Raw genomic sequence first — 23829 nt, 5'->3', positions numbered from 1 at the left:
GACGCTTTGTTAGCTGTTGGGAAAAATCAATTCCTGAGCTGCTACTGAGCCAATTATGACTCATTTAGTGAAGACTATAATAAAGTTATAATAAACCAAGTGTGCATACCAAATTGCATGCACATATAGCCTTGTCAGTGGCATTATACTCTCATGAAGAGTTCATTAACTCTACAATAACTTGTTAGGGTCCTTATCAGCCACCTCATCGTGTTATACTGGCAGCCCAATTACTGCACACAGTCACTTTGTAACTCCTATGAATAGACCAGGATAAAGCCTCTTAAGTTCAAACCACATAAGTTGCTTTCCCCGTGTGCCACATACGAATAAACCCTTAGCCACCAACAAATCCCTAAGGACGGTGGTGCTTTTAAGGACTCAAACATGCATGGCCCAAGAAGTGAGGGATGCTTAGGATGCAGGTGCTCAGTTGAGCGTAGAACTTGCAGATGGGTTAACGTCAGCGTTTTAAGTTCATCCACTGCCCGCTGGTGTGCCACAGGATCCATCCAGCATGGGTGACCTGCTAGGATTGGACAACTTGGTGGCCAACACCACCTACCTGAAGGCCCAGCAGATCGATCGCAATGAGCTGAGGAAACGGAGACTCTCCCTGACGCTGCCCAAGCTGAAGAAGACCTCTGCTCTCCAGGCAGCAGAGGGAGAGATGTACGAGTCACTCTGCGAGCAACAGCCTATCGGGAGCAAGCTGTTCCAGCAGTTTCTCCTGACCTCTAACGACCAGTACGCGGCTGCTGCTGAGTTTCTGGATGAGCTGAGCAAGTGGAGCTTTGCCGAAGATGAAAAAAGAGAAAAAGCCAAACAGACGATCCTCGCCAAGTTCTGCCAGTCTCAGTCTACGGGATTCCTGTCCTACTTCACCGAAGAGGATGCTGAAACATGCAAGGACTTATCAGACAGTAACTTTGATGAGGTGATTTTGGACCAGCTGAGAGAAGCCACTAGAGAGTTCCTGAAGGGAAGACCTTTCTCAGAGTACCTGAAAAGCCAGTTCTTCTACAGGTTTCTGCAGTGGAAGGAGTACGAGAGGCAGAAGATCACTGACAAATACTTTTATGAGTTCAGGACTCTTGGAAAAGGTGGCTTTGGTGAGGTGAGTGCCAAAAACATTAATGTCAGAATATGTTTGGACAGTCAACGGATTTTCCTGCTACAGCCCAATAGCACGAAAGTGCGACTCACATTAGTGAGGCAGGCTACTAACTTAAATAATCCCCCTAAATCACCTCTACAGAATAATGTTATGTCGTACAATTTATTATTGTGTATTATATTGTATCCTTTGTCTTGTCTTCCTCACTTTAATCCTAAATGGTGGCTGCCGCTCCCCGAGGCTTGTTCTGGAGGTTTCTTCCTGTTAAGAGGGAGTTTTTCCTTCCCACTGTCTCCAAGTGCTTGCTCATAGGGAATCATCTGATTGTTGGTTTTCTCTATGATATTGTCTTTATCTTGCAACATAAAGCACCTTTAGGCTGTTGTGATAGCAACATGGCTAGTTTGTCCTTTAGAGCAGAAAGTAGCTCAAACATGTTTCATATTGATTTGTCATAAATTTGTCCGTCAGGTGTGCGCGGTGCAGGTGAAGCACACGGGCCAGATGTACGCCTGCAAGAAGCTGGATAAGAGGCGTTTGAAGAAGAAAGGCGGTGAGAGAATGGCTCTCGTGGAGAAGCAGATTCTGGAAAAGGTCAACAGCCTTTTTATCGTAAACCTGGCTTACGCTTACAACAGCAGACACCACCTGTGCCTGGTAATGGACCTGATGACTGGAGGAGACCTCAGGTTCCACATATACGACTTAGGGAAGAGAGGCATACGGATGGAGCGTGTGGTTTACTACACAGCCCAGATAACCAGTGGCCTCCTGCACTTGCACAACATGGGCATCGTGTACCGTGATATGAAGCCTGAAAATGTGCTGCTGGATGGTAAAGGACAATGTCGCCTGTCAGACCTCGGATTGGCTGTGGAGCTGTCCAAGGGCAAAATGATCTGCCAGAAGGTGAGTGTCTCTAGATTAGCCTTGACTTTCAGTGTCAGATATGTGCAGGATCAGAGGCTCTCTGTGGTTTGTGCAAGAGTAAGAAATTCTACTCTCCATACCAGAGAATCTCTTGTTTTATTGTCCTGCATGGCCACCCAATGCTTTGTATTATTTTTCTGCTTCACTAAGGAAATCCTCACTGACATTAACACTGAATTCTCTCACAGTGTGTTCACCTGCCATTCCAAGGAGCTTACCAGGAATAGATTTATTGACTCCCAGTCCTGCTCAGGCCAACAACGAATAAGTGCACAGCCCTGTGTAACCCAAATGAATCTCATTAAAAGGTGCCTGACCTCATCCACGGTTGGACGCTGCGTAGCCTGAGAAATGTAAGGTAGATTGACCAGAGCCTGTTAGCATTCGCTGGCTAATCTTTGCTTTGCCAGATATGGCTTACAGGTGTCTGTCCAGGAACACAGTCAGAGGATTCACAGCAGGCCTCCACTCACTGGATGAGTCTCACAAGTGCCTATTAAAGCAGGCATGGTCACATACAGCCCACTTTGATCTGAGGTGTACAACTTGTGTTGTACAAAATGTAAAATGAAAAAAAAAGGGAAAGTAATAAGCAAGAAATATATGTTGGCAGGTGCAGGTACAGGAGGACTCAAATGCCAGTGTGTAAAAAGAGGTTTTAGGTCTAGTTTTAAAGGACTGAGTGGAGGGAGCAGATTTGACTGTGAGGGGAACGCTGTTCCACAGTTTGGGAGCAACCAAAGAGAACACCCGGTCTCGTCTGAGTGGGGTCGTCTGATCAGAAGCATTCGATCTGCTGACCAGAGAGTTTAACTACTCGTTTATTTATTTAGTTTCAATATAAGTAGAGAAGTTCAACTTCAATCACATGTCTTGGTTTTTCTACCTGAAAAAGAAACGCTGCTGTAGGAAATGAAATCTCTCTATGGGCTTAAATTTGTAAGAAATGTGTAAGATTACAGAAAACTGTGTGGTTGTTTAATTTTTCAGACAGTCTTGTAATTTTAAAATTCAAAGCTTTAGTTCATTTACAAAAAAAAATCTCATTTTCTTTCTTTATTTACTGTGGACTGAATAAAAAAAAACTACAATCTATAGAGCAGATATTGGAAAAACAGCTGTCATTTAATAATTTAGATTAGATGAAACTTTATTAATCCCTCGGGTGGGTTCCTCCGGGAAATTCAGAAATTCAGTTATTTATCGATTATTTAATTACATTTCTGCAGTAAAGATTGCAAATTTATACCCTTTTTCCAAATTTTCCAAAGCCATCCAGTGGGCCAGATTGTAGTGTTTACCAGGCCGATTCTGGTCCTTGGGCCTTACATTTGACACCCCCGCTTTAAAGGATCATCATTTTCTCTTTATCTTGTTTTGGTGCATTCTAGCATCTTCATTTTTATCTTGATGTTTTATTGTTTTTTGTTACATTCAATTAAACAGAAGCTGTATATCTTATCCAGCTTCTTCTTGTTGCAGATAACTGAAATAATTATTCAAACTATAAATGATTTGTTGGAGTAGATTATCATGTTGACGTTCATTCCCTGCTTTATAATGGTTTCAGAAAAAGGTCTTTTTTTTAACAGTTGTGTCTTTTGAATCTCGGACTTTAGTATTTCTGGCTATCAGAGACTGCTGTCTGTCAGCTCCACAACCAGCTCTTGAGCAAAATAATAAATACTTAAGTGCCCTAAACCTGCATTCTGTTCAATGGCCAGCAGGGGGCAACTCCTCTGTATGCAAAGGAAGTCAGACCCACAGAAGCCTTTGACAAAATTGTAACACCTGACAAGACCGTCAGTGATGCAAATATCTCATTAGCCGATCATTAATGCATTTAGACACAGAGAGAGAGTCAATGTGACCTAGTGAAGTTCAAACTGAGCACCAGAATGAACAAGAGAGGTGATGTAAATAAATTTGAATGTGGTGTGGTTGTTGGTGCCAAACAGGCTGGTCTGAGTGTTTCAAAGGCTGTTGGATCTGCTGGGATTTTCCCCACTCAAACATCTGCAGGGTTTGCAGAGCATGGTCTGAAAAGAGAAAACATCCTGTTCTCAGTTCTCTGGGTGAAAATACTTTGATGATGTCAGAGTGCCCCTCCTGTCAGCTGAGACCAGGATCCATCCTGGCTTGTATCAACCCAGATAGCAAGGAGACGTGGTTTCAATGTTTAGTCAATATCAGGTGATTCCATTGAATCAACGATGAAATCTGATGTTGACCGAACGTCACTCTTGCACCCTTTTTTAATATTGAAACAACGTCATGTTTTGATATTGAATCACTCTTGAACAGCTTGTACACTTTGGGCCTTTAGGTGCCTATCAGAATCATAAATTGCTAAGGAAGCAGCAATGTTTTGTCGCCTTTTGTTAATTTCCTACCGTGATTATCCATTTCCCCCCATTTCTCCCACCCCATACTACATTCACACACCTCAGCAAATGACTGACAATTCTTTGGAGCTTAATTTAGTTGAATGCCACAACAAAATAACCCAAAAACCTGTAAACAATGAAAACCTAAATTCTCTTCTTGTGCCCTCTGTGTGTGGTCAGGCTGGTACGACTGGCTACATGGCCCCTGAGGTTCTGAAGCAGGAGTACTACCGCTACTCTGTGGACTGGTGGTCCCTGGGATGCAGCATTTATGAGATGGTGGCCGCCCGCTTGCCTTTCAGAGACTTCAGGGAGAAGGTGCAGAACGATGAGGTGACTCGCCGCACCCTGGAGGACGAGTGCAAGTTTGAACACAAATCCTTCGATGCTCCCACCAAAGATATTATCAGCCGCTTCCTCAAGAAGAGGGTGGCGCGTCGCTTTGGGTGCCAGTAAGAAAAACACTGAAAGTTTGAATGGTCTAGATGTAATGGAGCGAAGTCGCCCGGCAGCAGAAAAAGTCTCACTTCCTTTTTTTTTTACTTATGAAAACATGCCATGGCTCTTGGTGTGGTTTTTACAAGAAATGGGACCAGGAAGTCTTTAATAAACAGAAATAAATATTTCAGCATTCTGAGGAGAAACAGTGTAGTGTAGGTTCTCAGCTCATGTTTGTCTTAAGCGCTTGAAACGAATGCAGCTGGATTTCTTTTTGCTTTTTGCTTTGTCCCCTCTCATCAAACAGGCTTCCTCAGTTCTAAGAACTGTCCGACATATTTAACCCCTGCTTGTAGATTTTCCTGCGCTCACTTATCCAACACCAAATCCAGTCAGTTTACAGAACTGAGGAAGTCTCTTGAATGAGAGGTGAAACATCTCCACGAACCAAAGGGGCCTTCATAAGAAGCACTTAAGACAATCCTGAGTAGAGATTGCTCGATTTCGACCACAAATGATAGAAAAAAGCATCAACGTGAACACTGATGAAGTACTACAACCACACCAACACAAGGGGGCGCTAAATTTGTTCAAAAAGGAAATTATTACCTGAGCGAAAACGAAGGCACCGACTTGAATGTGCTTTGATTTTTATTTTGTGACTTTCAAACTTCTCTGCTTCAGTTTATTTTTATATTTTTAACTTGTCGTCTTAAGTTCTCTCCAAGCATCACAACAAAGGGAGGGTGTGTCCTCGAAGCCTTTCAGAGGAACTTTGTGACCATCAGCTCTGCTTTTGGTCCTCTCCAGCAGCTCCATGTGACAAAAATGTACTTTGTGTGATTCTTTACATTCTCCAATTATAAAAATTTGTAGCCTATGAAACAAATTTCATATGTTTATATTTATATATTGGATGCATAAACGTTCATGGTCAGTCCTGAGTTTCCCAAGGAGCCAATGAGAAAAGTTAACAACAGAGCACGAACAGATTTTTTTGCTTTTCCTGCCAACACAGCTGGCTGATCTGCAGCTGGACCCATTTATTTTTCTACTTTTACTATTTTTAAAGCCATTCAGCTGCTCTGAGTTTTATTTGTTAGCAAAGAAGGCTATTTTTAATTCGCTTCATTTGCACAAACTTACAGAGCCGCTTATAGGTATAGCTTCATAGCGGCTCTGTAATTACATAAATGCAAGAAGAACATGTGTTTATTGTATTAACAGTGAAACTTTAGGTCACTGGAGTTACGTGTTTTCAATAATTTCAATTATTTAAACTCCTCAGTAATGTGTCACCTTCATTATAACCTCTGAGTCAAGATAAGTGCAGAAAGGTTGAAGCTGGATGGAGTGGTGTAGAATATGGGTGTAAAAATAAAAAATCAACAGAAGGGGAAGCGAGGCAGATGATTCTGAATGCGTGGCAATAACTTCTCGTCACATATTTCTGACATGTTTTGTGTTAATGGACAAGGCATTTCTCTGAATGCCTCAAAGTAACACTTCCTCTTAATCCATCACCTTTAGAGGCGATGACCCACGAAGCCACGAGTTCTTCAACAGCATCAACTTCCACCGACTGGAGGCGGGCCTGCTGGAGGCCCCCTGGGTGCCAAAGCCCAACGTGGTCTACGCCAAAGACGCGGACGAGTTCAAGGACAACTCTGACATCAAGGACGTCACGTTTGACACCAAGGATGAGAAGTTCTTCAGGGAGTTCAGCACGGGCGCAGTGTCCATGCAGTGGCAGAAGGAGATGATTGACAGCGGCGTGTTTGACGAGCTGAACAGCGCCGCGGTCATCCAACGCGACCGAGAGACTGCGTGGAAAACCAGGCTGTGCGTCCTTTTCTAAGCACACTCACAGGAGGAATTTTGGACACTTGAATATGCACAGATGTCCTTAAATCGAAGTGCCTTCAATTATGTGCCTCGGAAACCTTTTTACGCGTGCCCTTTTTCCTTAACCTCAGTACATTTCCCCACATAAATAATTTCATTATGCAGCCACAGCCAAACATAATAGGACATTAGTAGCTGCAGTAAAATAAACTTGCAGTATTAATGCCCAGATGGAAAACATGCTGACATTGTACTGCAGCTGCGGCTTTATACTTTGCCCTCTGTTCCCGGTGAGACAGCAGATCCCAGCACCTTCATAGTTTCCATTACATCACTTGGCAATTTTTGGCAGGCAGCTGTTTACGTGTGTTTGTAAACAAGCTCCATAATGGCTGTGTGTCATCACACTAATGCGCCACCTTTCTATTAGTGGCCCACGTTTCACACGGGACCTCTGAAGAGCCCTTCTTCTTTCCCCCTCTGATGAGCTCCTGCTCAGGGTCGCACTGATGAAGTCTCTCAGCGCACCACTGAGCGCCGCCAGACGCTCACGGAGTTCGCTCAACCTCCCGCGGCACTCATCATCATCATCCCCATTATCCCGCGCTGCTTTGGTATTTACAAGCACTGGATGACTCGTTCACTAATTTTAACGACCGAGGGAGACAAATTGTCGTACATGCACAAAGTTTTTTCCACTTGAAAACATGTTAACATAGATTTTCTGGCACCATCGAGCCAACGCCAAACCCCTTTACAGCCCCCTCAAATCACCCTTTGTTTATGCACAAACCCCTTGTTACTGTGCTCAGTGCACAGCAACAACAACAACAAAAAGTAGGCTGTTTGAGAAAACCTTTCACACACAAGTTGCCTTTAAGGATCCATAGTTTCTTCTGATTCATGACTGAAGACTCAGGTTGAAGTAAATCAACGGACTGTTACTGCTAATCAGTCGTTGCAGAGTCTACTGTAGCTTCTGCTTGGAAAACAGCAGATTTCAGGGGGGCAGGTTTGGCCTTTAGGCTACCAGAATCCCCTAGGTGTCTTATTTTTGACTTATTTTTACTTATAAACTTTTAAACAACTGCAACTTAAGAAAAGTGGTGGGCAGATCGATCCAGATATCGATATTCTAGATACCAATGCTGGTATTGGTATCCGACCGATACTGGCACTATAGAATCGATACTTTAGTTTTTGAAAATGAAAAAATAAATTCCAAAAATGTCTGTGAATGTAATAACCAACAGAAGTTGACCCAAACTGCTTTAAAGACAGGCACAAGACAGTCTCCAAAAACATTCAGATTTAAAATACATAAAAAGCTAAAAGTTGTGTTTTGTTGTGTAAAATAATTATTGTGGAAAGTAAAAATCACAGTGATTTAGTGGTCATTAAAATGTGCTCAGAATTTCCAAATTGATGCTGATTGTTCTCATTAATAATGGCACGCTGCTCCCCTACAGAAGCTGGCTTTATAGGTTAAAAGTATTGGTACTTGGTATTAGTATATACTTAGTATTGGATCAGTACATACTACTACTGCAGTATCGCACACCAGCAAATAGAAAAAACATCACAATAACTAAACAAAAACAAAACAAAAAGTTTCACAAAGCACAACGGAACAGTTTTTGGGGAGACAATAAGGTGATGGACCAGACGCGGATGTGACAAGCTAACAGTAAATAGCTAATACCAAACATGTTTCTACAGTATTACATGAATCATGTGACTAAAATTGACACGCATCACAGCTCATCTGTCACGTTATTCTGTCCCCGAAAACATTTCCGTTGTGTTTTTCTATCTGCTTCTGTTTTCTTAAGTTGCAGTGCATTTGACCTCTCAGGGCCACCGTACCTTAGTGCCAAACAATGCCAATCATGTTTTGTAATGCATTTCTGAACACAGAAATGTGCTTTTCTTGCAGTTTAGATGATATGCTCTTGTACTTTCAACAACATATTTTGGTTTGCAAGGATTTTATGGATCATCTTTTTTGCTACTGATGCTGGCAAACCTTTTTTTTAACAAGCTGTGATGAAAGAAAATAAAAGCAAATTTCCAAAAAGCTTGAGTGAAATAAAGTTATTTCCCTGTCCTCCTGCCGCTGATGATTTCTGCAAACAAGTGAGTCACAAGAGCGATGACATGTGAAGTTACAGGTCGAAAGCTACGCAGTCATTGTGATTATCCTCTTGTTGCTCATCTCACGGTTGCAGATCTCATCTGTCATCATTTATCCAAGCAGCCCGGTGTCGATCTGAAAAACAGAGCTTGTGTCTTCAGTTACATCATGTTGCTTCAATATTTGATTCGGATTGCTTCATCTGTCACTGTCAGCGTAACCCTCCAAAACAAAAAACAAACCCCTCAGCACGTTTAGGTAATGAGGGACACATAAACATGTGTTGCGCTAATTCCTGCACGGGCAGGGGAGAGGCAACCTTACAGGGCGGAGGAGTGGCCCCCCCTTCACGCTCCACTGTCACAAGATTAGAGGGTGCTTCAAGATGGAAATCCAAGACGCAACCTGATCATCGTGGCTGTGAAGGCAGAGTGGGGAGTCCACTGTGGACGACGTGACGACAAGGCAAACTCGGCAGAAGGTCGCCAGGAACATGTTTTTACCAGGCGCGTACAAGCTGCTGCCAGGGTTTAGTTCCCCACGGCCCAGCGCTGTAATGCTGCCCTCCAATTCACAAACAGCACAAACAACTCTGCAACACACACACAACATGTACTATAAAACATTTGCACTCAGGCATGCAAATACACACTGGTGCACGCACCTTTCTGCATCTGTAGCACCGATTGTGCAGAAGAAGATGTGCACAGATCCCACAGAAGACTTTCACGCACTCTCTCTCTGATCCACACACACATACACACACACACACAATCTTATTACCTCTGTAGAAGCAGGTGTGGGGGTTTTAGAGATCAAAGCAGGACAGGGTGTAATTTGGTATCTGCGTTTGTTACATGCCCATGCTCTGGATTCACATCAAAGGCATGTGCCACACTTCAGTTCTGCCCTGGCATCCTCGGGATGGTATCACACCACTGATATCGCTGCTTTTTCCCCTTTTTTGGCTCTGCGTGCGTATGTGTGCATGTTCTTCAAAAGGCGTAAACATGAAAATTACACCGAGCGATGTTTATATACGCACCTCTATGTGTGTGTGCGTGTGAGTGTTTGGGATAGGTGAGAAAATGGTTAAATAGTAGAGACAGAGAGGCCATTGTCTGCTGAAGGAAAGCGAGAGCCAGCCATGAGGGAGAGAATGAAGAAGGAAGAGAGCTGTCTCGTACTCAAAGCTGGTGTGAGGTCTATATTTTTAGGATTAAAGTCTGTTTTTAAATGGTTGAAATCTTTTCTTTTTCTTCCTTCTAGGCAAATTTCACGCCATTCAGCGTAACAAAAATATAGAAAAATTTGAACCGAGAATCGAGCACCAGATCAGGACTGAGATCCTCATCCCGCTGAGCTGCCAGTGTGAGCCTCACTGCTACAGCCCAGAAAGTCTTTTGCTCTTTTGGTTCACGTTCAATTTTCTAAGCTTCATTGCTTGAATTCTTAACATTTCCACAAATAAGTGAATTCGTGCTTGGCGGTCCAACAGAAACAGAGCGTGTGTGTGCATGATGTTCTTCCCCACTGAGGCCCAGTGGGTAGTTTCCATGGTGCCCAGACCTCAGACCCCTTCCAGTGCCAGGGGGTGGACAACGTCATGGACAAGGCACACACACACACACACACACACACACACACACACACACACACACACACACACACACACACACACACACATTTATAAACAGTCTTAGCCTTCATCCTATCTCTGCACCATATTTGGTCCCTTTACTGCAAGAATCATCTGTTTATGTGATTTAATCTCATGTTCCAACAACAAACAAAAAAAGCTGCCAGTGAGACCAAATGATGGCACCGGTTTCCAAACTCACGTCTTGGGAAAGTGTCTTGAACCATGACTGCACAGCTATATCGAAAGCAGCGAAAATTACCCCAAGACATCAACCCTGTCAAGCCCATGTGATTACTCCAAAATCTTGTCAACTAGAGGACAAAACAAATAATTATTCTGACTCATCAAACGCTATTTAAATATTGTCCGCAAAAGTTCTTTTTGCTTTTCCCCAACACATAGAGCTAGGGTTAAGGTTCTGACCTCAAAGGGTTAACATATCAGTGTCAGGTGATTGGAAAAAAGGCCACTTAAGGTTTAGAAGTGGATAAAAATTACTTACAGGAGCACATATGTAGAAGACTTTACTCACTCATTGATGTGTCTGGATCCTAAGCTTTGGTATAGTATGTAAGTCTTACCTAATGTTATATCGGCAGATAAATGGATGGAAAGATGGACGGATTGAGTCTTTGTGTTATTGCTACAGCACAGAAATCCTCCAGCAATCATCCTTACCTTCTGTCATATCGGCGATACGTAGACATTAGAGCAAGCAGTGTTTGTGGTTCAGACCCAGGACACACAGAGGGGATCATCTCTTGAATGGCTTGATGTGTCCCCTCCAGAAGAACTAGAGGATCAAGAGGATATTGGTCCAGAGATTCTCTGCACTACTACCTCTGCAAGCCCATCCAGGTGGATTGATGGATTGATGGATGGATGGACGGACGGAGGAACAGATGGATGTACTGAGTCTTCGTGTCATTGCAACAGCACAGAAATTATCCAACAACCATCATTTTGCCATGACAGTGGTGGTGGCATAAAGGCAGGAGGAGTTCCAAAGGTGGTTTTAATGGTTTTCTTTAATGGCTGTAGCTCAGGAGGTAGAGCAGGTCATCTATTAATTGTAAGGTTGATGGTTTGATCTCAGACTGCTCCAGTAAAGTATAGTAAAAAAACCAAAAACCTGCTTGTGTGAATGTAAAGAGTGCTCAGGTAGAGTAGTCCATTTATCATTGGCTGCCTATTTGTCAACAAAGGTTTTTGTTTTTAAATAAATGCCAACAATTAATTTCATTTTATTCATATAATGCAAATTGACAATAACAGCTGCCTCAAGGCACTTTATAATGTAAAGAATCTACAATAACACAGAACAAAGCTCAACAATCAGACAGTTCCCTACACTCATAAAAAGGAAATTGGGCGGTTGTTGCATTTTCAAAAGTATAACTTGTAATTTGAACAAATTATTTCATGTTTCTATGGTGAACGTAATTAAATCATGTAGGATCTGCATAATATTCAACAACTTAATTTGTTCTTGTTAAGATGACACGATAGGATCTAGTAAGAGTAGTTATATACGCCCGACTGTGGCTCAGGAATCGCATCTGTAACCGGAAGGTCGCCGGTTCGATCCCTGGGCTCTCTGTCCTTGTCGTTGTGTCCTTGGGCAAGACACTTTACCCTACCGCCTACTGGTGTTGGCCAGAGGGGCCGATGGCGCGATACGGCAGCCTCGCTTCTGTCAGTCTGCCCCAGGGCATGAATAATGAATGAATAGTGACATTGTAAAGCGCTTTGGGTGCCTTTGGGTGCCTTGAAAAGCGCTATATAAAGCCAATCCATTATTATTATTATTATTAGTTGCTGGACTGAAATTCACAAGGGGAAAAGGAAAGTCACTGGGTTTATAAGAGGCAGACAACTACACACACACACACCACATTTACGCTATCGCTATTTATTGTGGTTTAACCTGTCAAGGACAAAAACTCTGCATGAAGCCTTGTAATCATAGCTTTCCTACTTTTGTTAAGCCTGGTTTGACAGTTTGGTGGCGTGGTGGTTAACACCGTTGCCTCACAGCAAGAAGGGCGTGCGTTCAAATCCCCAATCTAGATAGTTTGCAGTGGGTTCTCTCTGGGTAATCTGGTTTCCTCCCACTGTTAAAAGTCATGCAGTTATTTGAGTTAGGTTAATTGGCGATTCAAAATTACCTATAAGTGTGAATGTGAGTGCAAATAGTTGTTGTCTCTCTGTGAGAGACTGGTGACCTGTCCAGGGTGTACCCAGCCTCTTACCCTATCACTTCTGGGTTATGCCCCAGCTCCCGGATAAAGATAGTAGGATGGATACAGTGGAAGTTGTTGTGAATCCATTAACTTTTCATGTTATCTAGACTTTGTTGAACATTATGTAATATGAAGACAACATGTAGTATTTACATGACCAAGTAGTATTTGGGTAAAAGTTATTGAATAGTGTTGGAATAAAGTGACAAAATTGTGAAGAATTAAAATGTTCCAAGAGCTCAACTTACTTCATTTAAACATGTTTCAACCACATTTCATCAACACAAAATGCACAGCTTTATTGAATATGAATAAGTTGTGTTGATTTAACTCAGTTGTTTAAGTTTCTTCCAAAGCAAAACAATTGTGTGCAAAAAATTTCCACTGTTGAATTAAGTAAATCCAACATGTTCTTTTGTTTTCAGTGTACATGCAAGCACCTGGCGACAGTGGGAATGAAAAACACCCTTTTAACAGGAAGGAATCTCAGGCAGAACCAGGCTCAGAGAGGGGCAGCAATCTGCCGCGACCAGCTGGGGGTGAGGGGAGGAAGGCCGGACAAAACAACATCAGTGACACATCAGGAATCCCCTAGTTTAGGCTACTGAATACATTATATTCTCCATAAATGATTAATTTCAGGATTGTTGACAATCAAAAGGTGTCCTTCATTATTTCTGGGTCCTCTCAAAGAGGACCTGCATCTACATCTATTTAAAGTGAACAAATTAGTAAACAGTGTATTTTTTCACCACTTCATACAGCACTCTTAGCTGTTTCTATCTTAAATCCTTTACTTTTAATGTTGGCCTCAGTAAATTTTTAAGCTGTTATCCTGCTTCTTAACTTTCACAGTTCAGCCATTTCCTTGTTCAGCAGTCTGCCACATCTCTCCGGTCACCTGTCACTAGGAATAAAGTTCTCTCCCACAAGTAGAAAATCCCAAGGAAACAGCTTAAAGTTCAAAAAGTTATAGCATCCTGAAACCGGAGTTGGCCGGAGCGTTAAGCTTTCTGATGTTCCTTCACCCCTCCAGTGCAGGGTGATTGAAGATCAGCACATCAAACGAAGGGAGAGGGATATAATGATACAGAATACTGTATCGGGGAAACACTTTACAACTCCTCATCTTAAACAGTGAAGGAAAGAAACAGTTGTGGTGCATGTGTTAATGTACTTTAATTGCAGTGCACCGTGCTGCCTCAGGGGTCACCGACTGTGGGGGGACTGCTGGCATCTGTGTTTGTGTGGACAGATATGCTGCTCGTGTGTATGTGTGTGTGCTCAGGAGCAGGTACAAAAGTCATCACGGCGTTGGGTAATGGTGACAGAGAACCAGAAATGTAATCTGTGAGGCGGTGTTAGTTTCTAAGAGTGTATCCAGTTTGATTTAATTTGCTGGTATTTCTTGCATTCTTTGTTAGCAGTGTAATATGACTGACAGTTGGCGCGACAGGCAGTCTGGACTCAGTCCAAGTCTTTTTCTGCTTTAAGTGTGTGTGTGTGTGTGTGTGTGTGTGTGTGTGTGTGTGTGTGTGTGTGTGTGTGTGTGTGTGTGTGTGTGTGTGTTCCCAGACTCTCTAATCTACCTCTTCCAGTCTGTCAATATCACTTGGCATGTGTGTGTGTGGCTAAATTCACTCCTCTGCGGCCGTCCTTGGACATCTGGGGTGTGTTGATGCTGCTAATGGATAGTGCGACTGTAACAAAGAAAGAGGCCGATGTGTGGATTCTGTTGAAATATGAAGTCTGTTTATATAAAGTACAGAGCTGGGGGAAAAAAAAGATAATTAAACTGCTCCTATACTATTATGACCAAACTCTGTGGAATTTCCTCACAGGTACTTCTCACACAGTGACTCCACACGAGCAGGAAAGAAAGAAGATGAGGTACACTCGGATATTTGGCGAAATGTTTAGACTCTTACAGGAATGCACTTTGTACTGACTGTGGGGGAGATGTCGCTGAGCAGGCGAGGTCTGGGCATTGTCCACTTTGAGCTTATCTACATCAAGAACTTGTTCTCTGGCCTCAAGAAGTTAGGCCACAGAACGAGGCCTAACTTCCTCATGCCTTCTCATTAGGCAGTTGCTTTAGAAAGTATTCAGACACATTCAATCTTGGTGCACAAAAATAGTTCAGTGGCCATGTTATTAGGGTAGTACTTGGTTGGACATCTTTTTGCCTTCAGAGATGCTTTAATTGTTCATGGCACTGATCCAACAAGGTGCTGGAAACTTTCCTCAGAGTTTTTGGTCCACGTTGACATGACAGCGTCAAACAGTTGCTGCAGATTTGTCGGCTCCACATCCATAATGAGAATTTCCCGTTGCGCCACATCTTGAAGGTGCTCTGTTGGAGTGAGATCTGGTGACCGTGAAGGCCTTTTAAGTACACTGAACTCATTGTCAAGTTCAAGAAAGCATTTGAGATGATTTAAGCTTTGTGACACGGTGCATTTTATCCTGCTGGAAGCAGCCATCAGTAGGTGGGTACACTGTGGTGATAAAGGCATTGAAGGGGCAGCAATATGCTCAGGTAGACTGTGGTGTTTAAATGTTGGTACTAAAGGGCCTGTGCAAAACTGTATTTCAGTTTCCTGCTCTTAGCTGACCAGAGTGGCACAGTTGTGACCACAGCTGTACCTGATAAATTGGCTGGTAACATTTGTAATAAATGCAAATATAATATGTTTGTGTTCTAGTTTATATTTTTGAAAAAATGCATTAAGTTTAAAATGTGATGTGAAGAGTCACATGTATTTTATATGCTCTAATCAATCAATTAACCAAGACTTGCATGCCTGAATAAGGCCATTGTGCCCACACTGTTTAGTTTATTCCAGCCTTGTTTCTTAGCCTAATGTTTGTTGAGACAGACGGAGCAGTTGTAAACCACACCTTACATTTTTTTTTAGCTACAAATAGAAAAGGGGATATCTGTACTAAAGTACACTGCTGACCCACAGAAGGTGTGTGTGACATTCACTCCGGGCTAAATGCTACAGGCCAGACAACCACAAAGGAGTTTGCAGCCTTTAGTACAGATTTATTGAAGCCGTGTTTTGTTAGGGTAGCTAAAATCAGTCAACTCTTGGAAAAATTCCCCTTAAACTGACAAAAAAAAGCTGTTTGCATGCAAAAGAAATAGTTAAAAAAAGATAAATCAGGATTCAGGAATGATCAAAATGTTACAACTATATTGTAGCGGTGTCTTCCACATAAAGGACTACAGTCCAACAGTACCAGAAAAACTAGATATTTATTTATCCTGAAAACTGAAAACTGTGTGTGATGAAAAATAAAAAAATTTAAAAAAGATTGATCTTAGTTCCCACATGAAACATCCAGTTTTAAACACTCTCTGGACGCTGGCGTCCTCGGAGGTACTACCACTTGTTTTGACTGATGGGCTAATTTAGGAGGTTCTACTTTTGGCTCTTTCTTGTTTGCCGGCAATCTTTTTGGCATTTAAAAGAAAACTGAGCTCGAGTTGCAGGTTCACTAACGCCGACCACAACTTCTGCTGAGAGTGCTTTCAGTGGTGACACGCCTCAAATCTAAAAACTCCACACTGTAACCTTATCGTGCTTATTTTTATCTTCAGTGAATGACGTTTTGTACTCCCATGTTCGATGGATTAAAGGGCCGGGCTTTATCTTGTGATGATCAGGAGGTTGCGGTCTGCCGGCTTACACACACACACACACACACACACACAAATGCACACGCACACATAAATATGCCAGCATAAATACACGCACACACTCCCCCCAGATGTTTCCCGACATGGTCTGCTGTGACTCCGGTACATTTGTTTATCCCTGCATGCATAGTTAATGCTACATGCCCTGCACAACAGAGCTTACACTGCTTTTTGTTTTCCACTGCAGCTCTTTTCCATTCTCAGAGTGACCAACACAATGGCTAGTACACCTAAAATGGTACTGATGGCTGTTTTTCTTCTATTTGGAAGTCAAATGATTTTATCACAAAGGGCTTAAAATGAGGCTGAAACAAGTGACGTCATCTCGGATGCCTGTGTATTGCCAGAACTTGTCACTGTGCTTATATTTCCATAACTGCATTATCAAAAGTGCTGTAGCTAAAGGGCCAAATAAGCATTCAGAAATGTTACATCATTTTGAATCTTTCTGGAAGTCAGAGTTTTACCTGTTGTATGCCAAACTAGACAGATCACACCAGCCACAACACCAGTGAATTCTCAGGACACAGAAATTATTCATTTTAATGGAAAATTCTGGTTTATTTCAACTTTTTTTAATGACTCATGTAAGTCTGCAGTCCGCATACAATACCAGGTCTTACCAGATCTTTCAACGTCTGTACAACACAGTGAAAAGGAGAGATGCACGTCTGTACACTCTTCAGCTTTTGTGCTTTACAAGTTCATTTTTTTACTCAGTTAATGGTTTGAAGTAGAAAAATACCCCAATCACTTCCCCCAAAATTGGATATGTTTACCCAATTACCCAATCCTACCCACATAGCAGACAGGTCAGGCCCGGACCTGGTGTCAAGCAGATATGGGCCAAGCCTGGTGTAGATGGCACTGTTTATGTGATGGCATGCCACATCTGGCCAGATTGTAGTTTGGTGTATGTGGCCCAGGCTCAATGAAGACAGGTCTGGTCCAGGTCCAGCATCAATCTGGCACTTCTGACTGACCAGTGTCATGGCGGGGTGTATGTCAACCAGGTCTGGCAATAATGGTGCTATTTATTTTCCTATTTTAGTTAGAAGACCCAAATGCCATGTTACAATACTATACTGCTGTAGTATCCAACGTTTCAAATGCAGGTTTGACAGGTTTGTGAGTGTACACTTTATCCAAAACCTAGTGACGATTTACTTACGGTTACCACCCGGTGGCTGTAGCTCAGGAGGTAGCGTGGGTCATCTACTGATTGAAAGGTTGGTGGTTCCATCCCTGGCTCCTCCAGTCTGCATGTCAACTGTTTTGATGTGTACGAATGTAGTTAGGAAGTTCTCAGTTTAGAGAAAGTGTGTGATTCGGTGAATGTGTCATGTTGTATGGAGCACTTTGAGTAATCTGGGAGAGTAGAAAAGTGCTACAGTATATAAGAATCAGTCCGTTCACTGTCTGAACAGAGTTTTGTCATGTTTCTTTTGCGCTAATATGTTCCGGTACATGTTGTTATTACATGGCTTCACTAAGGTACACATTAGGCTGACATCTGTGCCAGCACTGGGCCAGCAGTGTGTCTGCAACTGGCCCGTGGCTGCACGCAACTTACACGAGGCCCACATACCGCAAAGAATGACGGCCCTTTGGTGGCCCAGATCTGGTTTGCCAGAGGTAATCCACACATGGGCCAGCACAGGACCACCAGTGTGTCTGCAACTGGCCTTGTGCTGGCCCATGTGTGGGCCACATGTGTGGGCGTGAGCCTGGTTCTGCCAGACTTTTCTTCCTGCTAAAAGCGAGTTTTTCCTTCCTACTGTCACAAAGTCCATACCAAGGTTATTATAGTAAACTAAAACTAACCTAAAAACTCGACTTTTGGAGGAGAAAGGAAAACAATTTTGTGACAAAATGAACATTTTTGAGACTTCTACATCAGTTTCCCCCCTCCCCTGTGATCTGTTCCTCTTCATGTGATTTAACTCCAGGTCCAGTCCTGATACACATGAACTCCGAAAAAATACTCACCTTCAAATTTTCACCTCCGAGAAGCATCTACGCGGCGAGGTCTGCTAGTCACTTCACTGAAATGCAACACTAACATGAGCTCTCCCCTTCCTGAGAAATTTGCTTTTAAACCCGCATCACTTACAGCTGCTCTCCTTGCTTAATCACTCCTGCTTGATATTCTGCAGTCACTTCCATCCTCCTGAAGGTGAGACTTTTTCAACCAGCTGCTCTGGGTCGCATGCTTTGTCAGATTGTTAACACATAATAAGCCCACGCACTCTTGTAAACATCAAAGGCGCTCCTCTCTCATATATATATTTTTTTCCAGCCGGTGCAATGTCCTTTTCCGTTGTTGCTTTGAACACATATACAATTATTACGGCTGGTGGGAGGAGATACTGCACATGATGCAAATGGGGACGCTCGCACAATGTGCATACTCGCCCGTACACACAAACACAAACGGCCGAGGCCCTGGCATGTCTGAAAAGAACACTTTGATGGTGCGGCCCTCATTTGCCGTTTGAGTTGGCATTGAGTGAGTTCTCCCGTGGTCCCCTGGCCACGGCACGCGCACACACACACACACACACACACACACACACACACACACACACACACACACACACACACACACACACACACACACACACACACACACACACACACAGCCATGAAGGCCTCATGGAGCCTGCAGGGAGTCAAACTGCTCTCACCTGTTGTCTCTGGCAGCCTAAGAGGAGACGATTAGCGCCCAGCACTGACAATATGCTCTTTGTTCCCCTCTTTCACTCCCTCTCCCTCTCATGCTCGCAGTCCGTTGCTTCTGCTCATTCCTCCCTCTAACCCGGCCTTCTGTCTTCCTGTGTTTCTCGCTCTCAGTATCTCTCTGTCCCTCTTTGTGTCCTTTTAACTCGCTTGCTATTTCCGTCTCCCTCCCTCATTCTCTCTTGCGCTCTCTGTGTCTCTATCCATCTCTAATGCCCTCGTGGCCATGAGAGCAGCATGTGGAAAACAGTCGAGCACTTTATCACAGATCATCGATGTAATCCCTCGCAAGTATGCTACGCGAGGTCGCTGAAGCAGTCGCAGTGACTGAAGCCGGAATGAACTCATTTGGCTGTGCAGTGATATCAACACATGAAGGTCAAATGTTTTAAACATTAGCTTGGATTAAACCTTAGGAAATACAGCACATGTTCCACCCCGAATGCATTAGCATGTATTAGAGAAGCCTGGCCTGGCATCCACGGGTAAAAGGGTGTAAGTGAGCTGTGCATGTGTCCCACACGCCAGCAAGAGCACACAAGTCACAAACAGCCAAATGTGATATTTCCACGAGCGGGGGCACAGATGTGCAGCAGTATAAAGTGGGCTTTATAGCCAGAGGGGAAGATCTCACATCGAGTGACCCGAGCTAGCATTCCTCAGTATGCTGAAAACATAGTGGACAGCAGTGTAGTGGTAGGAGAGGTGCAAAGTCTGAGCTTGCTCGCTATCAGCTGTGCTAAAATAGGAAAACAACTTTCTCCCCCACTTTAAGCAAATACAAAACTATACCAAAGTTTAGTAAGAGCAAAAAACTGCAGGAAAAAACCTGGCATGTGCAATTCCTTTAATTTGCCAAATATAATATGTAAACATAATGATATCAGAAAAAAGAAAACAACAGAAATTGCTGCAGTCTTTACACAACGTGCTTCAGTCCATTTAGGTTTGAGGGCGTTCATTTGTGCACAGCTCTCTTAAAGTCCCAACATGGCATTTAGATCAGGGTGAGGTCTGACTGGGCCGTTGCAACAAATTGGTTCTCTTCTTTTCCAGTCATTCAGACTCATTGTGCTGTTTGGTTCATGGTCGATTCAATGACTGCAAGGAGCCTAAAACAGGTCCAAATCACCACCCCCTCACCGACGGGCTTTTCATGAGCTGTTAGTGCTGGTATGGTGTTTTCAATATGTGATGCCGTGCATTGTGGTCAAAACATCTCCACTTTGGTCTTGTGTTCATATCCAGCTATGCGAGTCTAAGTCATCCTGTCATGTTCTTTTTTGAGAGAAGAGCTTTGTAATGAAAACCTTTCTGAACAAGTCAGATTTGTTCAGTTGTTTTCTAATTATTATGTCATGAACTTTATCATTTAACATGCTAACTGAGGCCTGTAGAGTCTGAGATGAAGCTCTTTCTGTTTTTTTGCAGTTTCTCTGAGCATTGCAGGGTTTGATCTCGGGGTGAATTTACTGGGATGTCCACTGCTAGCTTTATTCCCAAACACAGCATAAAAAGAAAGTCAGGTGATACCAGCGGTAGCATGCAGAATCATGGGTAATCACGCAAATAATACTAAATTTTACTTAATGAAGAGATAATCTCTTCCATGTGTGGAGAGAGATGGTGTTTAGAGCTGGTAACATGAAATCCAGTCACAGTTCACAGGTGGTCTGCTGTTTGCATACGTGTCTTATCAGACGTGCTAAAAAAACGTTTCCGTTCACCTGACACAGTGCAAACAAGTCAAGCGTAGCGTGCACAGTGCAGGCTACATGTAACTGAACAATAAGTTTACTGTGACCAGGGAGGAGAGGGTAAAACACACACTGGCAGATTTTAGCAGATAGTCTGAGATGTTATAAAGAGTTTTAAAAAGGAGTTTTCAACAGAAACACTTAAACTGAACTAGCTGGCCTCTTGTTTCTGTTCCTCTAAACCTGCAGTGTAGAGTCTTGGTTTGTTTTGGCAGATGAGAGCAGCTGGAGTAAAAACACTACCTGTCCATTTGTGGAGGCTTACATGTGATGCAGTGTCCTGGAAAAAGCTGTCTGAGTCTCTGCTTTGCATTTCCTCAGCACTGGTGTATAAATCATACAGTGTAGCACACGGATCCATTAAACGCAGAAAAGACCAATTATGTGTTATTCCCCACCGCTACCTGTAACTGTGATTAAAGCTTTAAATGTACTAACATCTCACTAAGTCTCTGAAATTCATTTTAAATTTTTCTGGACAGCAGACGGTCACTCTGTGTTTATACAATTAATAAAATGAAGAATTACGTTTGAGGATTTGGTTTCCTGAAGTCTCTCTGTACTTTTCAAACAGGAAAGCTCTTGTGCAAGCTACCTGATGTCTGTAACTGATTGTGTTCATACTGTTTGTACCCTTCACTGCCCTGACAGACTGTACAAATTCTCTCATTGCTTGCTGTGACTTTTTGGACTAAACCCAAATGCCCATTTATAAAGTTTTTGAAACTTTTTAAATGGGTCAGCTAACTCCAACCTGTTTAAAAAGTTTCAAAAACCATAATTTACGACGTTAGATATACAAAAAAGAAAAGAAATTGCTAAAATCACATAAAAATTGAATATGTTGTTATGCGCTGTTATTCGGCCTGGTGTGGGGCTGTGGCTCAGAAGATAGAGTGCTTTATATTTTAAGGTAAATACCCTGCAACTATACAGAGAAAACCACAACAATTAAACGACCCCCTATGAGGGAGCACTTGGCGACGGTGGGAAGAAGTCCCCTTTTGCCTTCAAGAAGGAAATCTCTGGCAAAGCATGGCCCAGGGAGAGGCAGCCATCTGCTGTGACCGGTTGGGGGCGAGGGGATGATTATGATTGCATGCAAAGTGGTTGATAAATACAAACATTGGAAAGTTGGTGCTTCTGTAGTCTACATGTCCAAGTATCATTAGGAAAGATACTGAACCCTGTGTTACCCCGATGCATCTGTCGGGCTGCGTGTGTTACATAGGTTGCAAGAACTTCAACCAGAAAGATGGTTGTGTGAATGAGGGTTGTAGTAAGAAAGTACTTTGAGTGCTCAAATGGAGCAGGAAAGCACAATGTTAGTACCAGTCCATTCATGTGACCTGCAGTGCACAGTCAGCCACCTTCATGAGACAGACTTCATCCAGTATTATCCAAGCAGTAGCAGTTCTGGCCTGCCCAGTAATAAACTCAGGTAACTTCATTACTGTTAGCAACACAGCCATCGCTGTGCTTTAAGGCTGTGCTGACGGGCCATGACAGATTGAGTCCCCCCTATGGACTGGGGCCTCTCCGCTCCCTGACATGTTTTATTAGACTCCCTCTGGACCACATTGCCTAGCCTGACCTGGATCGCTCCACTACATGATTGGCTTAAAAGCCCTGGGTCAGGACTCTCTTAGTTCAGGGGAAACAGTTGAGGCATGTGCTGTAAATCAGCAGGCCAGAACAATGACACCTGAGGAAGCTAAACTCTCCTGATGGTGAACGCGCACCATAACTCACACCTGCTTAACCTGGGAAGACACGAGGTGCTGATCCGAACGGGAGTGAACGCCTGAGCCAAGCTGAGAAGTTTCATTACCTTATATGCACTAACTAACTAAGCCTGTTATGGCCTCAGTATCTCATCGGCAGTGTGAAATATGTTGCATTCAGAATTTATGGCTGAGATTCACATGCAATATTCATGTTTTTTTTCTCCTGAACACACAAGGTTCTCCATCCAGCAGCTGTGATAGATGAAGCGTTCTTGTTAACGGGATTTATGAGGAGACGTAAGTGCAATCAATATTTCAGCCCATCGTGTAGCCGGTTGTGGAAAATAGACAGTTTTCTATGCTGGCTGGAGCTTTGTAAGATCAGGGCTCAGTAAAGTACATTATTGAATGTTTACAGGCTAAGCTCTGCTTGATGAATGACCTGCACAGTGGCAGCTCTCCTAAAATCAAATAGGTACACTGGCGTATTTGTACAAAACAAACACGATGAAGAGGACAGAGTATATATACACATGTACCTGCATGCTTGTAGGAGATGTTGTTTAACTGGCACAAATGTATCTATAAATTATTTATTGCCTATTCCCTATTTATGATCCTATTTGTTTCAGTTGGATCAAAAAGCTGGAAAATGGAACTGATCTGGAACCATTCTGATAACTCTTTAAATCCCAGTATTGTAGCACGGGAAACTGACTGCAGATCTGACATTAATGAGCCAATAAGTTCTGCCGTATTTCACGAGAAGCCACATTCATCAATCACAACCGGACTGCCTGTGCACATAGTCAACAGACCGATCGGGTACCTGCTTATCACAACCTTCACAAAACTCTCATTGGTACCATTTGTTTGGTTATTCACACTTAGCCTGGCATAGTGGTAACCATGGATGGAGGAGACTCAGGCCACCTGGATGTGCATCTTGCCCGCCCAATCAAAAGAATGTCATATTTAGTGAAGAGGGGAACCCAGATTAAACAAAAACTAACAAGGGTAACTAAAAAACATCAACTAACAGAAACCTAGACTAAGGAAAAGCGCTAGCAACCAGGAGCACTGGGGAAGGTGAACAGACACTGTGACAAAGGCAAAGGGGAAGACAGCAACTATATGCACACAAAAGGGTGATTCGGGGAGGAG

General features: G+C 43.0%; 1 protein-coding gene across 1 annotated transcript; it reads left to right on the top strand.

Annotated features, from left to right (window-relative positions):
• The first annotated feature begins 118 nt into the window (after window positions 1-118).
• On the top strand, window positions 119-8786 carry LOC147314244 (rhodopsin kinase grk7-b-like). Its single transcript, XM_086261018.1, has 4 exons — window positions 119-1117; window positions 1589-2026; window positions 4615-4886; window positions 6403-8786. The coding sequence occupies exons 1-4, from the start codon at window positions 518-520 to the stop codon at window positions 6728-6730; spliced, it is 1638 nt and encodes a 545-aa protein (XP_086117144.1). The 5' UTR covers window positions 119-517; the 3' UTR covers window positions 6731-8786.
• The last annotated feature ends 15043 nt before the right edge of the window (window positions 8787-23829 follow it).

The sequence above is a fragment of the Aulonocara sp. 'chitande type north' Nkhata Bay genome, linkage group LG14 (assembly GCF_057382095.1).
Source record: "Aulonocara sp. 'chitande type north' Nkhata Bay isolate Kocher_YH1m ecotype deep benthic linkage group LG14, A_spYH_male_GT1.1, whole genome shotgun sequence".
NCBI classification, from domain to species: domain Eukaryota; kingdom Metazoa; phylum Chordata; class Actinopteri; order Cichliformes; family Cichlidae; genus Aulonocara; species Aulonocara sp. 'chitande type north' Nkhata Bay.
This window is presented reverse-complemented; position numbering and strand designations above follow the sequence as displayed.

Bases quoted from the DNA above. Each gene is read 5' to 3' on its own strand.
- LOC147314244 (XM_086261018.1), top strand. From the start codon at position 518: ATGGGTGACCTGCTAGGATTGGACAACTTGGTGGCCAACACCACCTAC. The intron at 2,027-4,614 runs GTGAGTGTCTCT...GTGTGTGGTCAG, and splicing joins GCAAAATGATCTGCCAGAAG to GCTGGTACGACTGGCTACAT. The intron at 4,887-6,402 runs GTAAGAAAAACA...CATCACCTTTAG, and splicing joins GCGCGTCGCTTTGGGTGCCA to AGGCGATGACCCACGAAGCC.